Raw genomic sequence first — 16,832 nt, forward strand, 5'->3', positions numbered from 1 at the left:
GAATACCCCTCATTTGCCTGGATGGCTGCAGCTCCAACAATACTTAGCAAACTCGACATCATCCAGGACAGAGCAGCCCGCTTGACCGGCATTTCATCCATCACCTTGCGCATTCAGATACACAGCAGTGTATACCATCTACAAGATGAACTGCAGCAGCTCACCAATACACCTCCCATAGCACTTTCTAAATCTATGACCTCTACCACTGAGGGAGAGCAACAGATACATGGGAACACCACACTCACACCACCCCACCCCTCTCCCCACCGTGACTTCCTCTCCAAGCCACTCACCATCCTGACTTGGAAATATATCGCTGTCCCTTCATTGTTACTGGGCCAAAATCCTGGAATTGCCTACCCAATGGCATCAGGAATATATCTGCCCCTTCCCCACAGACTGCAGCAGCTCACCAACACCTCTGAATGGCAATTAAGGACAGGGCAACAAAACAAAGCCTGCCTTAAGTTGTCGCTGACGCTCAATGAATTGAGCAAAACCAAATCTGAGGCCTTGATGAGGGTGGGGTGCAGGGAGGGGGGGGCAGTGGTTACAGCCTATAGGAGGGGGTATTGGTTAGCTGCACGTCCCCACCATCAATCTGTGAGATTCCTTTATATACAGAGAGGAAAGAGGCAACTCAGAAGTCTTACAACAGGGCAGCTGTGTGACATCGCAGACTGGAAATGAGCCTGCTAACTGTATGACTGAAGCAGTTGCCTGATTAATAAGCTCTGCGCCTCTGCACGTATTTACAATGAGTTCTAAAAAGGAAAAAGCAAATTCCAAATGTAGGTCAATCCCATTCCGATTGAAGACTGTATCCGCCTGAGAGCTGGTGGCTGTGTGATGTCATTGCTCAGCGTTTGATTAGTGTTCAGTGTTACACAGGCAGGATCGGACCCTTTTCATTCTCAGAGACTGAGCCACATTAATGTCTTATTTTCTGCTCTTCTTGCTGACAGGCGAATAAAGACTTGAGTAAATCAGATTATTTTTCCATTGTTTCTCCCACACGACCATCTAGTCACAGCTATTGTCTTTCATGGTGTGATTAAAGCTGGTAAAAGGTCTAAAAGGTGCTTTGTCCTGATTAAAGGCCCTTTAGACCAATATGGAGAGAGTTTCATGTTGACGCGATTAGTTTCAGTCGAAGAAGCTCCCAGTTGCTGGCTACAAGTAGTCTTCAGCGCTCTCCGAGCCCCCATACAGATCGGCCAGCTTCTTGAACCGGGGGCCCCAGTCGGTGAGATAATCATAATTGAGGTCTGAGTCTGTCGAGCCCGACTCGAAGGAGCTCAGCGATTCTGCCACCGACCCATTCCCCTCAAACGCGTAAGTCTGCAAGGAATCAAAAGGAGGGGCACTCGGGTCCGTGTTGGCATCGTGCAACTTTGCCAGGATGTAGCTGTTCACGTTGCTGTTCCCTGCTCTGGACTGCGATACGTATCTGGAGACACTGTGGATTTCGGGAAGCATATCCCTCCTGGATTTCGAGATCTGAACTTCTCTTGGATTCCACAAGGCAGCAATGTCGAAGGCCTCAGTGTCCTCTTCTCCACCACCTTCGTCATCGTATCGAACAATATTTTCATGGACATTCTCCTCATCGTCGACAATCAGGGAATTCTTCTTGTGCCTTCTCAATGTTAGAATAAATAACACCAACACTGAAAGGCAAGTGCAACAAATAGTGTAGGTTAACAAAGGTTAGGCCACGGTTCTTGCATTAGACACAGTGTGGTCTGTTTGGAGACTTCCTTTGGATTCAAAAAGTGGGCAGATCATACTAATCCCAGGAGATTGTGTAAATGAGAGGCACTGTATTATATTATTTGGATGGGAATTTAGGAGGCATGGACAGTAAGTTTACAGATGACACCAAATTAGTTACACTAGTTACCCGATGAAGGAGCAGCGCTCTGAAAACTAGTACTTCCAAATAAACCTGTTGGACTATAACCTGGTGTTGTGTGATTTTTGCTTTGGCCAAGACTGGTGGTATAATGGACTGTGAAGAAGGTTATCTGAGATCTTGGTGAATTGGGTCAATGGACTGAGGTGGAGTTTAATTTGGATAAATGCCAGGTGTTGTATTTTGGTAAAACAAACAAGGTCAGGACTTATAGAAGGGCCCGGGGTAGTGTTGTAGAACAGAGACTCCTAGGGGTTCAGGTGCATAATTCTTTGAAATTTCTGTCGCAGGTGGACAGGGTAGTTGTGTGATTTTTAACTTTGTACACCCCAGTCCAATACCAGCATCTCCAAATCAGGGTAGTTGGGGCAGTGTTTAGTACGCTTGCCCTCATTGCTCAGACCTCTGAGTGTAGGAGTTGGGACGTCATGTTGAGGCTGAACAGGACGTTGGTGAGGCCTCTTCTGGAATACTATGTTCAGTTCTGGTTGTCCTATTATAAGGATATTATTAGACTTCAGAAAAAATTTACCAAGATGGTGCCTGGAATGGAGGGTTTGGGATATAAAAAATAGACTGGAAAGGCTGGGAGTTTTTTTACTAGAGCGTGGGAGATTGAGAGATGACCTTATTGAGGTTTATAAAACCATGAGGAGCATAGATAAGGTGAATGACAAAGGTCTTTTCCCTACGGTGGGGGAGTACAAACTAGGGCCTATTTATTGAGGTGGGAGGTAGGAGATAAGAGGCAACTTGTTTTACACAGAGAATGGTTTGTGTGTGAAATGAACTGCCAGAAAAAGTGGTGGATACAGGTACAGTTACAATATTTAAAAGACATTTGGATAAGTTCATGAATAGGAAAGATATGGAAGGATATGGGCCAAATGTAGGCAAGTGGGACTTGTTTAGTTTTGGGAATGAACTAAACTAGTCGGTGTGGACTGGTTGGATCGAAGAGTATGTTTGCTGTATGACTCCATGACTGTAAATAAAAGGCACCTGGATAGGTATGGATATGAATAGGAAGGTTTTAGAGGGGATATGGGCCAAATTCTGACAATTGGGATTAGATCAGTTTAGACTTTCTGGTCGACATGGACAAATTGGACCGAAGGTCTGTTTCCGTGTTGTATAACTCCATGACTGAAAGTACCTGGTGTATATCACCCGTGAATCCCTTACCATTGAGTTCAATGCAAGGAAAAAGGAGGTGGATATAAACTAACAACAAATTCAATCTTGGCCACTTTGCCCCAAGTCAAAATGACCCTTAATGCCCCCCAATCAACGGTACTGCTAGACTCCCTCCCTGGATTTTTGAGATCAATCGTAATGGACCTGAAGAGGTAAAAAGGAAACAGTGGTATTGGGAATATTGCTATGCTCCTTTGTTAATGGAGTGATCCAATGTGAACTGAATGTTGCATTACAACCTTGTCTCAGCACAGCAGTAGTGTGACCCCCCCACCTTGTCAGATCATAACAGTTTGGTTGGAGACACATTGCTCACAATCACTTGCCGTTATGTAATGACTAAATATCGTCCAATAGTATGAGGCATGTGACTGTAAGGGTAGACATATTTTCCTGTCACAGAAAATAATAAAAAAAAGACAAAAATGCCCACTATGAAGTTTTTAACTGTTGCAGTAATTGTGGGTATGGTCACCGAACTGGGAGGTTGGTTTGCAGACGTTACGTCCCCTGTCTTAGTGACATCCTCAGTGCTGTGGAGCCTCCTGTGAAATGCTGCTGTACTGTGTCGGGTGGAATTTATTTGGTTTCGTTCCTACTGCTTCTGGTTGTCTGTTGCAGTGTGGATCGACGTCAATGAGTTTATTGATGGAGTCCGTGGATGAGTGCCATGCTTCTAGGAATTCTCTAGCTGTCCTCTGTTTGGCTTGTTCTATTAGTGTTGTGTTATCCCAATCAAATTTGTGGCCATTGTCATCTGTGTGCATAGATACTAGGGCTAGCTGGTCGTGTTGTTTAGTGGCTAGTTGGTGTTCATGAATGCAGATTACTGGCTGTCTACCTGTTTGTTCTATATAGTGTTTTGTGCAGTCCCTATATGGAATCTTGTACACTGCATCTGTCCTGCACATGATGGGTATCCTTAGTATCAGATGCTGCCAGACCTACCGAGTTTCTCCAGCACTTTGTGTTTGCTTCAATGCCTTTTACCCATTCCCATTCCCATTCCCATTCCCTGTGCATCAATATTAATTCTTGGCTGACAAAGGACTTAAAGTTGTAGAGTTGAGGCCATAAATTGATCACAAATGGTGAAACAGGCTACTGAGGCCGAATGCCCTACACCTGTTCCTGTTTTCTATGTTCATTTCTATAACATGGAGAGTTCCATGATCTGGTGCTTTCAGGCCTTGTACTGATCCTAGGTTCACTGACACAATTAATGAGTTTATCAGCTCCTGAATTGTTGCCCTTCAGCCCTAAATGAGGGGTTACAGAATTACAAGGATCTACTCAATGAATGTTCATCTCAATCAGGGAGGTTGTCCCACTGAAACAGGGACCAATCAGGAAGGCAGTTCCATTGAAACAGGGACCAATCAGGGAGGCAGTTCCATTGAAACAGGGACCAATCAGGGAGGCTGTTCCATTGAAACAGGGACCAATCAGGGAGGCTGTTCCACTAATTCAGGGACCAATCAGGGAGGCTGTCCCACTGAAACAGGGACCAATCAGGGAGGCAGTTCCATTGAAACAGGGACCAATCAGGGAGGCTGTCCCACTGAAACAGGGACCAATCAGGGAGGCTGTCCCATTGAAACAGGAACCAGGAAACCACAGGCCTACTTTCCATTATGTCTCCAGTAAAATAATTTCTGATTGTCGTAAAACCAAGGGGACCACATTTGGAGTATTGTGCACAGTTTTGGCCCCCATATCTCAGGAAGGATGTACTGGCCCTGGAGCGTGTTCAGAGGAGGTTCACAAGAATGGTCCCATGAATGAAAAGCTTAACACACAAGGAATGTTTGAGGACCTTGGGCTTATAGTCAATGGAGTTTAGAAGCATGAGGGGGATCTCATTACAGAAGACAGAATGGTCTGCACAGAGTGGATGTGAGGAAGATGTTTTCATTGATATGAGAGACTAGGACCTGAGGCCGAGGCCTTAAAGTAAAAGGAAGACGTTTTAAAATGGAGATAAGGAGAAACTTCTTCATCTAGAGAGTGGTGAATCCATGTAATTCACTGCCACAGAAGGGTGTGGAAGGGTCATTGAATATATTTATGACTGAGATAGGTTCTTGAGTATCAAGGGAAACAAAGGTTACAGGGAGAAAGTGGAAGAATGGTGTTGAGAAACTTATTAGTCACGATTCAATGGTGGATCAGACCAGGTGGGCTGAATGGCCTAATTTCTACTCCTATGTCTTGATGGTCTTATGGATTGTATACCCCGCTCCCAGACAAAACCCCCACCAGGAGCACACCTCCCTAAATTTGGCCTTCGCTGTTCATCAGCAACTCATCACCTATTGTGAACTTCACTCAACTCTCAGTCTGCTGGAACAATTTGTATGTTTCTGCTGAGCCATGATGTTAAGGAACAAATAAAGGTTGACACCTCAAGGCTGACTTTAGAAGGGTGTTGCATGGAACAGGTTAATAGGTGCATGGGAACTGAAGGAGACCATTCAGTCACTTAATCAGATCATGGCTGATCCATGTCCCAGCTTCATGGGCTGGATTTTACTGAGGACACAAGGATCACCATCTCCATCCCCACCCTGCGCTCAGGAGCCCATCCGCCAAAATGCCTGACTGCCTTGTAGCCATTTTATCAATGACCGGCCCTGAATTGGCTCAGGGGGAGATTTCCTCCCCCTTGGGAAACGAGGGCCCATTCTGGAGAGCTGGTGGTCAGTCTCATTGGCCGGTAACTCTACAGTCTCAGCAGCGCCAAGCTGGAGTGCTGGTCATGGATGGAACTGCAGACAGTCCTGAGAAAGAGGAGAGGCCTGACTGAGGCTATTGGCAGGTTGTGAGCTGCAGGCCCAAGTGATTATTTGTGGGAGGGTTGAGGGGGAGCAGGGGTTGGTGATGGAGGGTGGGGAGGGACTGGGTATGCCCTTGGAGAGGCATCGCTGACAGGCATGGGGCACCAGTGGTCACTAACACATGCAGACTACCTGCTTGTGTAAGTATCTCCCTGCTTTGGGGAATGGGGCAGGGGCAGGGAGGTGCTTAGTAAAATAGCATGAACCACACAATCACAGCATTGGGGAAGAAGGAGGCCATCCGGTCCATCATGCCTGCAGAGATTCTATTCCCCAGTGCCAATCTCCTGCCTTCTCCTCATAGCCCTGCACACATTTCTATACAAATAGTGATCCAATGTCCCATTGAATGGTTCAGTTGAATCTGCCTCTACCACATTTCCAGGCAATACATTCCAGGAGGGGTGTGTGAGGTGCTAAAGTGGCCATGAACTGGGCTTCAATCAAATCCAAATGGGAGGAAGGATTGGGGTGGGTGAAAAGACATTTAACAAACACTCCTACCTTCTAGCTTGTCTTGGGTGGTAAGGAAGTATACATCCACTTTTAGCTGACGTGCTGTAATTCGTTTTGATAATAATAACTAATTGATCAGCCATGATCTAGAATGAGGTTAAGAATCACACAACACCTGGTTATAGTCCAACAGATTTATTTGGAAGCACTAGCTTCTGCAGCGCTGCTCCTTCATCAGGTGGTTGCCAATCACCCTATGGAGCAGTGCTCCAAAAGCTAGTGCTTCCAAATAAATCTGTTGGACTATAACCTGGTGTTGTGTGATTTTTAAATTTGTCGATCCCAGTTCAACACCAGCATCTCCACATCATGACCTAGAACAGCAGGGCTCGATGGGCTGAACAGTCTCCACCCCTTCCTATATTCCATGCGAGCTGGCATCAACTGCCCTTTGTGGAGTTGCAAATGTCTCCTGAAATGCCTGTCACTGACCCTTTTGGGCCAATCTAACGTCGATGTTTAAAGTCATTAGCTTACCCAGCATGATGAAGATACATCCAAGAATGGCGATTAGTGCTCCTCTGCTCAGGCTGATGGGAAGACTGTAGGCCTCGACACTACAGGATCGAACATTCCCATCAGGATCACAGCCGCACACTCTGATCGTCAGAGTGCTGGTGCTGCTTTGCATTGGAAGACCAGAGTCAGCGATGAGAATGGGTAGGTAATAGGTTCCCTGCTCCTGGTGTTTGAACCCAGCTCTTCTGGTCAGAATCCAGGCAGTATTGTCTAAAAGGATCAAACATAGCACAAAACAGGCTTCAATTTGATTTACAAAATGCAGTGTTGGAAAAGTGGCTTTTCTTTTCATTCATCCATGGGATGTGGGTGTCACAAACAAGGCCAGTATTTAATCACAGTCCCTATACAACTAAGTGATTTGCTCAGGGGACAGTTATGAGTCAAACATCTATTAAAATACAGCGGTTGCTGGGAATCTTAAATAAAGACTTTTGTTTGAGGAGCATGTATTGCCCATTCCTAACTGTCCCAGAGTTGGTGGTGGTGAGCTGTCTTCTTGAATTACTGCAGTATGCGATGTTGGGCATGCCATGAGGGAGGGAATTCCAGGATTTTGACCCAGTGACACTGAAGCAATGGTGGCATATTTCCAAATCAGGATGGTGAATGGCTTGGAGAGGGAGAGGAACTTGCAGGTGGTGGTGTTCCCATGTGTCTGCTGCCCTTGTCCTTCCAGCTGCAAGAGGTTATGGGTTTGGCAGGTGCTGTCTAAGGAGCAGTGCTGAGTTGTTACAGTACATCTGCTGCTACTCAGCATTGATGATGAGGAAAGTGAATGTCAAAGGGGATGAATGGGCTATCAATAAAGCAGGCTGCTTTGACTAGATAGTGTTGCCTTTTTTTTTAACACACGTCCAGGCAAGAATATTCTATCACATCACATACATTGTAGAGTTGGCAGGACTGTGTGCACTTATTGTTTCCAATATCTTGGCCAATGCGAGCTGGGAGAAAGTGAGGACCGCAGATGCTGGAGATCAGAGCTGAAAAATGTGTTGCTGGAAAAGCGCAGCAGGTCAGGCAGCATCCAAGGAGCAGGAGAATCGACGTGTCGGGCATAAGCCCTTCTAATGTGAGCTGGTCGACCTTCTGCCACATTTTGGAGCAGTAAGCAGCCTGTTTGGCCATTTCCGAGGGCATTTAAAAGTCAACCCTATTCCTGTGGGTCTGGAACCAAATTTTCCCTCCCTAAAGGATATTAGTGAAGCCTAAGGAATGAGGGGGCTGTTCCATTGGGATGGGCTTCATAAGAACCATGCTGGGCCCAGAGTCCTGGTGAATTGTATAATAACTAGGGTTGTTAATTAGTCAGGGTAGGGTGGGGGGATGGTGGTGAATATTCCAATTAAAGGGAAGCTTAAAAAATCAAAAAGAAACAAGAGAGCCAGAGTGCAGGATAGTGAAGAGATGAATTGATAATCAGAGGGAGCAGAAAATATAAGCAGAAGCGTGCAGCAGAAATTGGAAACAGAATAAATAATAATAGTAAAAAGTCAAAGCTTAAGGCTGAATGGCTAAATGTAGAAGAGAAAAAGAAACAATTGAATATGACTTGATAGCCATTATAAAGACATTGCTGCAGGGTAACCAAGATAGCAAACACAATATTCAAGGTTAATTCTGGAAAAACAGGCAGAAAGGAGAAGATGGTGAGGTGGCTTTGTGAATAAAGGACAGAATCAGTGTTATGGGAGTGGCGGTAAAGTTACAATAGATCCTGATGTAAAATCAACTGTAAATAAAGAATAGCAAGGGAAAGCAGCTATAGGTGGAAGTTCTCTATAGGCTTCTGAAGAGTTACCAGATGTATAACGACAAAGTACAAACAGAGAAATTACGAAGGTGTGTGTGAAGGGCAATAAACTTGCCATGGGAGATTTTAATTAGCATATTTAATAGACAAATCAGCTAGGTAGGGATATCATGGAAGCCAAATTTGTTCAAAGGGCATCAGGGATTGTTTCTGAGAGCAGTACTTCCCAGCAGGCCACAGCAGCATGGTCAATGGGCCTGGAGTGGAGTGAGACGGTCAGTGGGCCTGGAGTGGAGGGAGACGGTCAGTGGGCATGAAGTGGAGTGAGATGGTCAGTGGGCACGGAATGGAGTGAGACGGTCAGTAGGCCTGGAGTGGAGTGAGACGGTCAGTGGGCCTGGAGTGGAATGGGATGGTCAGTGGGCACGGAATGGAGTAAGACAGTCAATGGGTGCAGAGTGGAGTGAGACAGTCAGTGGGACCGGAGTGGAGTGAGATGGTCATTGGGATCGGAGTGGAGTGGGTTGGTCAGTGGGCCCAGAGTGAAGGGGGATGGCCAGTGGGCCCATGGTGGAGTGGGATGGTCAGTGGGCCCAGAGTGAAGGGGGATGGTCAGTGGGCCCAGAGTGGAGTAGGATGGTCAGTGGGTCTGGAGTGGAGTGGGTTGGTCAGTGGGCCCGGAGTTGAGTGTGATGGTCAGTGAGCAATGAATGGAGTGAGACGGTTAGTGTGCGTGGAAAGGAGTGAGACGGTTAGTGGGCCCGGAGTGGAGTGGGTTGGGCAGTGGGCCGGTAGTGGAGTGAGATGGTCAGTGGGCCTGGACGGAGTGGGTTGGTCAGTGGGTATGGAATGGAGTGAGATGGTCAGTGGGCCCAGAGTGGAGTGGGTTGGTCAGTGGGCCTGGAGTGGAGTGGGATGGTCAGTGGTCAGTGATCCCAGATTAGAGTGGAGCAGAATGGCCGATGGACTGGGGTCTCGGAGCAGGGCAGCTGGCGGTCAGTGGACTGGGGTCTGTGCGGTCAGCACCTTGTGATCCTGGTTGGGTGGGCCCAGCATGGTGGAAAACCCCTAGCATGGACCGACTGCAGGCTATAGAAGGACAGTAATATTTATCTTTTAACGTTACTTCCTTGATTTATATTATGAAGAACTGTAATGTAGAACTTTTAGCTTTTTTCTTTATTTCTCTATTTTCGTACCTAATCTATTTTAGAAGCTAAGATTTGTACCTCGGTACTTTGTATCTAAGATAGTATTGTGTGTGGTGACATTGGACATCTTTCACTGTACCTCTATAATTCTGTACTTGAGTACATGTGACAATCAAACCTAATTCTAATTCTAATTTTAGATTCAGTAATGTGTAATGAGGTAGAATTAATAAGATACCTCATGGTTAAGGATCCTCTAGGGGTAGTGATCACAACATGGCAGAATTTCAAATTCAGTTTGAGGGAGAGCACCTCGAGTCTCAAACCAGTGTGCTTAACTTAAATAAAGGCAGTTACAGAGGAATGAAGAAGGCGTTGTCTACAGTGAGTTGGGAAAACTGACTATGGGGAAAATTAGTGGATAAAAAATAGCAGACATTTCAGCGAGTATTTCATAATAATCAGCAACAAGTTATTCTGGTCAGGAAAAAGGACTCAGGGAGAATAACCCATGGATATCAAAGATAGTCAAAGCAAGTATTCAATCACAAACTAAGGCAGTGTAAACTGATGGTAAGCCAAAGGATTAGCAATTATTTTACAGTCTAGATTAGAGTGGTACTGGAAAAGCACAGTAGGTCAGGCAGCAAGGGTAGGAAGCAGATGTGGCTGTGGTTGCGGGTCTGTTTCAGTACATGGTTGAAGAGCTTCAGGGCAGAGGAGATGACCAGTAGAGGATGACTAAAGTCTAATAAAGGGAAAAATGTGATCATTAAAGTAAATTAACAAGAGATAAGAACAAGCAGCAAGAACATCTGTGGCTATTTAAAAAGGAAGTAGCAAAAATATGAGAGCCTTAGAGGATGCAATGAGGAATTGATCATGGGAAACAGGGAAATGCCAGTTAATTTAAACTAATATTTTTCATTGGTCTTCATAGTGGAGGATACTGCTAACATTGCAAATATAACAGCTGGGGTGCTGATTTTGCATTGTAACAGTTTCTTTCATGAGGGTCAACATATTTGTCAAACTATTGAGGCTGAAGACACACAAGTCACGAGGACCCAATGGCCTGTATCCAAGGCTTTTAAAGGCAGTGGCTGCAGAGATAGTGGAGCTACTGATTGAAATATTCCAGAACTCGCTGGGAGGATTCCATGCAGATTGGAAAGCTGTTCATGACACCCCTATTTAAGAAGGGAACTGTAGGTCAGATAGCCTTACACCTGTTGTTGGAAAAATGTCAGAATCTACTAATAAGGAAAAAGTAGCAGAACACTTAGAAAAAACTTAATGCAATCAGAGTCAATATGGTTTTGTGAAAGGGAAATGATATTTGATAAATTTGTTGGCATATTTTGAGGATATCATAAGGATAATCAATAATGTAGAACAGGTTGATGTAGCCTGTTTGGGCTTCCAGAGGGCATTGGATAAAGCATCAGATAAATTACTCAAGATAGGAGCTCCCAGTACTGGGGTAATGTATTAGCATGGATTGAGGGTTGTTAACACACAAGACAGGGAGTCAAGATTAATGGTTTTATTCAGTTTGGAAAGATATAACTTGTGGAGAGCCACATGGATCAGTCCCAGGACCTCAAGTGCTTACTATCTATGTTAAGACTTGGAAGAAAGGGTAGAGTGTAATGTATCTAAATTTGATGATTGTACAAAATAGATGGGAGGGCATGTTATGATGAGGACATAAGGAATCTACAAGGCGATATGGATAGTTTGAATAAATGAGTATCAAGTTGGCAGATAGAGTTCAGTGGAATAAGGGGAGAGGTCATTGGCAAGATGAATCAAAAGGCAAACTATTATTTAAATGGAGAGAGACTCAAAACAACACACACAAAAGGATCTGGGTGCTCTTGTGCATGAAATTCAAAAAGCGAGCATTCAAGTTCAGCAAGTAATTAGAAAGGCGAATGGCCTTTCGTGCTAATGGGTAGGAATTTAAAAGTGGGAAGTCTTGCTCCTACTGTACAGTTTTGCTGGTGAGGCTGCATCTGCAATACTGTGTGGTTTTGGTTCCCATATTTAAGAAACGATGATAGGCATGAGAAGCAGATTCAGGGCTGCGAATGTGTTCTGTTCTTGAGTCTATTTGCAAGTTAATTCATACACAAGTTGGGACACATGCAGGACAATATAAAACAGCTGCTTGTAAATAGAGAACTATTTCTATGTTGGATCTTTAAAATTACACCCCTGTACGGGATCATGTTTGTAAGTCAGGTGTTTGTAAATGTGAGACCCCTGTACAAGAATCTGAGGGGAACACAGTGTAAATGTTAAGAAGATGTGTCCACTGTGTGTGGGAGAATCTGAAATTAGGGGACACTCATTTAAAATAAGAATTTATTGTCCCAGAGGATAGTGAATGTCTGAAGTTCTCTATCCCACCTCGTTATGGAGGGTAGATCACTATCAGTATCTAATGAGAAGGTGCATAGATTTTTGAAATATTGAGGAATTGAGTGCTATGGGGAGCTGGCAAGGAAGAGGAGTTGAAGTCAGGAACATATCAGCCATAATCTTTATAGAATGATGGACAAGCTTGAGAAGCTGAATAGCCTACTTTGCTCCTATTTCTTATACCCTTAGGGTCTGAAGTCCCCCTGTATGTTAGCCATAAACTGCTAAATTACTTAAAATAAAAGCTGCGGATGGTGAAAATCTGAAACAAACATAGACAATGCTGAAGAAACTCAGCAAGTCTGGCAGCATCTGTGGACAGAAAAACAGAGTTAACAGTTTGAGTCCATGGTAACTCTCCTTCAGAACTGCCTCAATTACTTAAGTGAACTTTGACCTTCAATGTTAATAGATAGGCAAAACACACCTAAATGTTTTTAAAATGTGTCACCCGCTAGTTGTGTACATGGGGCCACAGAATAATCTGCACATCGAAGCAAGGAGAGAGAAAAGAAGAACTGCAGTCACACAGCACTTTATCTGCAAAATGTACACATTAAATGAATGATTGTGAAATGCTTTGAGAGAAAGCTAGTGGGAAAACTTAGTTTTAAAATACTACAATAAATTAAATATAAATCTGTGGTGGACTCATCAACTGCAAATACATGTGCTAATGCAAATCTTAACTGCAAGGTACTTATTACCACTTAGGATAGAATGCGGGAACTGGAATCTGCTAGTGAGAGTTAAAATGAGAGTTAAGTGTGAGGTTATTACCAGGTCCCAGGTCATCCTAAAGCTGCAACCAAGAATAAGGATATGATGGGTAGCTCCCTGGGATTGGGTTAGGGTTAATTCTCATGTTCTTCTGCTAGCAGAGCTTATAGGGTTGTATTTGGGTTAAATTATTAAAACTAGTTTACAGAGAACCATTCAGAAGATGAGTAAGATCAAATTAGCTAACAGGGTCATGAAAAGCTGTTGTGTAAGTTTAATGTATATACATTGACTGAAGTCTCTGCTTCTGCAGAATTCCAGTGCTTTGGAGTCACTGGCTGGAGCTCTGATTCCCCAACCTCAGCTGCTTTTCTGGTTTCAGCTTCCTGACCTCCCAATGAGATCCCATCTGGGAGCAACCAGAGAGAGCAGCAACCTTGAGTTGACTTGTGCCAGGCAACATCATATGAAGACTAGCCTCCCTATGCCATTATTGAGAAAATACAAGCTGGAAGCTGTAGCCTAGCTTGTGAGAATGTTGACTCCAGCTCCTGTGCAAACACCAACTAATACCAAAGCCTCTCTTTCAGTGCTTCCCAAATATTTTCTCACTCTGACCCCATATTGAGCCTTGCACGTTGTTGTGATTGCTCAGTGGGAGAAATAGGGGTTGGGGCTAGGGTGGGTGTGAGAGCAGTATCTTGCTAGACAGCAAGTTGCTAACATTTGATCGGGCCTCCATATGAAATCAAAATACTGCAGCTGCTGGAAATCTAAAATAAAACAGAAAATGCTAGAGGTACTCAGCAGGTTTAGCAACATCTGCAGAGAGAGAAACAGAGTTAACATTTCAATTCCATTATGATTTCTTCAAAGCAGTTTTGAAGAAGAGTGATTGAATTTGAAACAGTAACCCTGTTAAGAACATACCATGTACAGATGTTAATAAAATCATATTGAAGAGTTTTGATTTAGTGAGAAGGTGCAAGCATCCTTGGGGAGAATCTATGCACAGACACCCAGAGCCGACAGATACTCCAGACTGGTGTCTCAATGGAAGATTAGTAGTATTGGCTTAAAGCACTTACCTTGTTGACAGTGCTATTTCTCTCTCTGGCAACATGCCACTTACCATTGACAAATTAATATATATGTTTGTGCATTTTGCAGAGTGCAATCCAGCTGACTATGCGTGTCCTCATGTATACATGGTAAAAATGCAAACACATTACACATTATATTTCATGGACCCCTTGAAATGATCCCATGACACTGTTTTGAAGAAGACCAGTGGAGTTTTTTTGTTGAGATCCTGGTCAACATTTATCATTCAATCAACAATGCTGCAGCAAGTGACCTGGACATTATCACCTTCCTGTTGGTGGGAGATTGCTGTGTGTAAATTGGGTGCCACATTGCCAACAGTACAATAGTGGCTACACTCCATTGACAGTAACTCACTTTGATATCTCCTGAGATCATGAAGTGGAATGCAAGTCTTTCTGTTTGATTTTAAAAAACTCCTTTTTTAGCTGTTTATCCATTGCTTTGCAGCTATGTGGAGGCAGTTTCATGGTAACATCACTGGACTAGCCACCCAGAATTCCACAGTAACGTTCTGGGGAACTGAGCTTGAATCCCACCATGAAAAATGGTAACATTTGAATTCAGTACAAATTTGGATTAATTACAAGTAAAGCTTGTATAACGATGACCATATTAATGACTGTTAATTGTCATGAAAAACCTCACCTTGTTCACCAATATCTTTCAGAGAAGGAAATCTGCCTCCCTTACCCAGACTGGCCAACATGTGATTCCAAAGCAAAAGTAACATGGTTGATTTTTAACTGCCCTTGGGGCATTTTGGGCTCAGCAGTAAATGTTGGCCTAATCAGAGACCCCCTCGACCCATGAATGAAAAAGAAATGTGTTTTATTTCACAATCGAAACGGCCTGGATTACTTATATTTTAAAAAACCTACAAGATGTTTGGTCCCTTTTGGCAATATTAACGATGTTAGTGATGTTGATTTGAAGTGTGCTGAACAACATTGTGACTAGCAAACAATATGGATTGTGAAATACAAAACAATGTGAGATACACTGAGCATGCTGATGAGATACCATTGCATTATAACAAAGATCATGGAGCTTGGTATATCACAAAAGATTCTGTGGTGGGCACTGCTTTGTTTGCTTTTGTTGAGGGAAATTACAATTCTTTCAGCATTCACTTCGTCCAAAGCATATTACTCTTTAGAAACCGTTAATATTTGTTTTGCAGTTCCAGAAAAATACATATTTGTGAATACCTATTGTTGAAATATTCAGAGATTATGAGCAAAGTGCTGTTACAAATAAACAGTTCTTCACCTCCTCACAGAGAATAAACCAAGACACTGTACAGAAAGCTGAAGTGAATACAAAAAGGAACTTTACATCTTTTTGTTTATGTTTCACTCTAGTGTGAATTTCAAACTAAATAGATGACCCTGGGGAAAAACTGCAGTGTGATGTGAAGGAGCTGCGGAGGTAAGTGTATTATACCTTGATTGTCACGCACGGTGAAGTTTGGGTTGCTTGCTGCTTCAGGAGCTAAGCTGTAGTAGAAGTGATGACCTCCTTGAGGATTATCCAGGTCCACTGCACTGACCATCTGAATGAGCTGTTGAAAAAGGAGCAGATTCACAGAAGTCATTCCGTTGTCAACGGCAGCTGATTCTGTGCACTTTGCACAAAAACGATGATGCAAACACACAGCAAACAATTCGGCAACTAGTGACCACCTCATAACCAGTACGCACAGGGCAATAATCTGTTCTGGTCAATAGCAAGGGATTGGTTTTGTCAAATATTGCTGTAAATAAAAAATTCACACCATGCTTCTCATTTTTTAGAAATGTGTTCATGTAATGTGGGCAACACAGGCTAGGTCAGCATTTGCTGCCCACCCCTAATTGCCTAGGAGAGGCTACAGGTGAGTGGTTTCTTGAACTGCTGCATTTTTGGTCTATTGGGACATCCACAGTGTTAATAGGCAAGGAGTTCCAAACTTTTAACTCAGTGACAATGAAGGAACAACGATATAGGTCTAAGTCAGGTTGGAATGTGATTTCACAGAATCATGGAGAGGAAGAATCCCTGCAGGGTGGAAGCAGGCCATTTGGCCCATCATGTCCACACTGCCCCTCTGAAGAGCAGTCAAGAGTTTGGAGCTGGAAAAGCACATCATTCCTAATGAAGGGCTTTTGCCCGAAATGTCGACTCTCCTGCTCCTCAGATGCTGCCTGACCTGCTGTGCTTTTCCAACATCACACTCTCGACTCTAATCTCCAGCATCTGCAGTCCTCACTTTTGCCCTCTGAAGAGCATCCTACCCAGACCCACTCCCCTACCCTCTCCCCACATCCCTGCATTTCTCATGGCCAATTCACCTAGCTTGCACATCCTTGGACACTGTGGACAATTTAGCATTGCCAATCCACCCAACCTGCACATCTGTGGACTGTGGGAGGAAACCAGAGCACCAAGAGGAAACCCACACAGTCATGAGGAGAATGTGCAAACTTCACACAGTCGCCTGAGGGTGGAAATTGAACACGGGACCCTGGCACTGTGAGGCACCACTGAGTTGCCCTGTACCAGTTTGACAGCGTGCATGCAGGCTGTGATGTTCCCTGATGTCTTCTACGCTTGTCTATGTAGGAAGGTAATGTTGAAAGAGACTTGCTAGTTGCTGCAGTATATCTTGCAGATGGTACATCGAGCTGCCACTGTGCCCCAGTGTG

The 16,832-nt window shown here is 44.0% G+C and overlaps 1 protein-coding gene across 4 annotated transcripts in view; it reads right to left on the minus strand.

Moving 5' to 3' along the window:
- Nucleotides 1-313: 313 nt before the first annotated feature.
- Nucleotides 314-16,832, minus strand: part of LOC122564555 (cadherin-20-like) — a 153,981-nt gene continuing 137,462 nt past the window's right edge. For all 4 annotated transcript variants that reach the window (XM_043719619.1, XM_043719618.1, XM_043719617.1 and 1 more), the window contains 3 exons: nucleotides 15,592-15,709; nucleotides 6,946-7,197; nucleotides 314-1,673 (listed from right to left, as the gene is read on the minus strand). In XM_043719619.1, coding sequence (XP_043575554.1) covers nucleotides 1,177-1,673; nucleotides 6,946-7,197; nucleotides 15,592-15,709 — 867 coding nt within the window. In that variant the 3' untranslated portion in view covers nucleotides 314-1,176. The remainder of the gene's footprint in view (nucleotides 1,674-6,945; nucleotides 7,198-15,591; nucleotides 15,710-16,832) is intronic.

Source organism: Chiloscyllium plagiosum, chromosome 29, assembly GCF_004010195.1.
Source record: "Chiloscyllium plagiosum isolate BGI_BamShark_2017 chromosome 29, ASM401019v2, whole genome shotgun sequence".
NCBI classification, from domain to species: Eukaryota; Metazoa; Chordata; class Chondrichthyes; order Orectolobiformes; family Hemiscylliidae; genus Chiloscyllium; species Chiloscyllium plagiosum.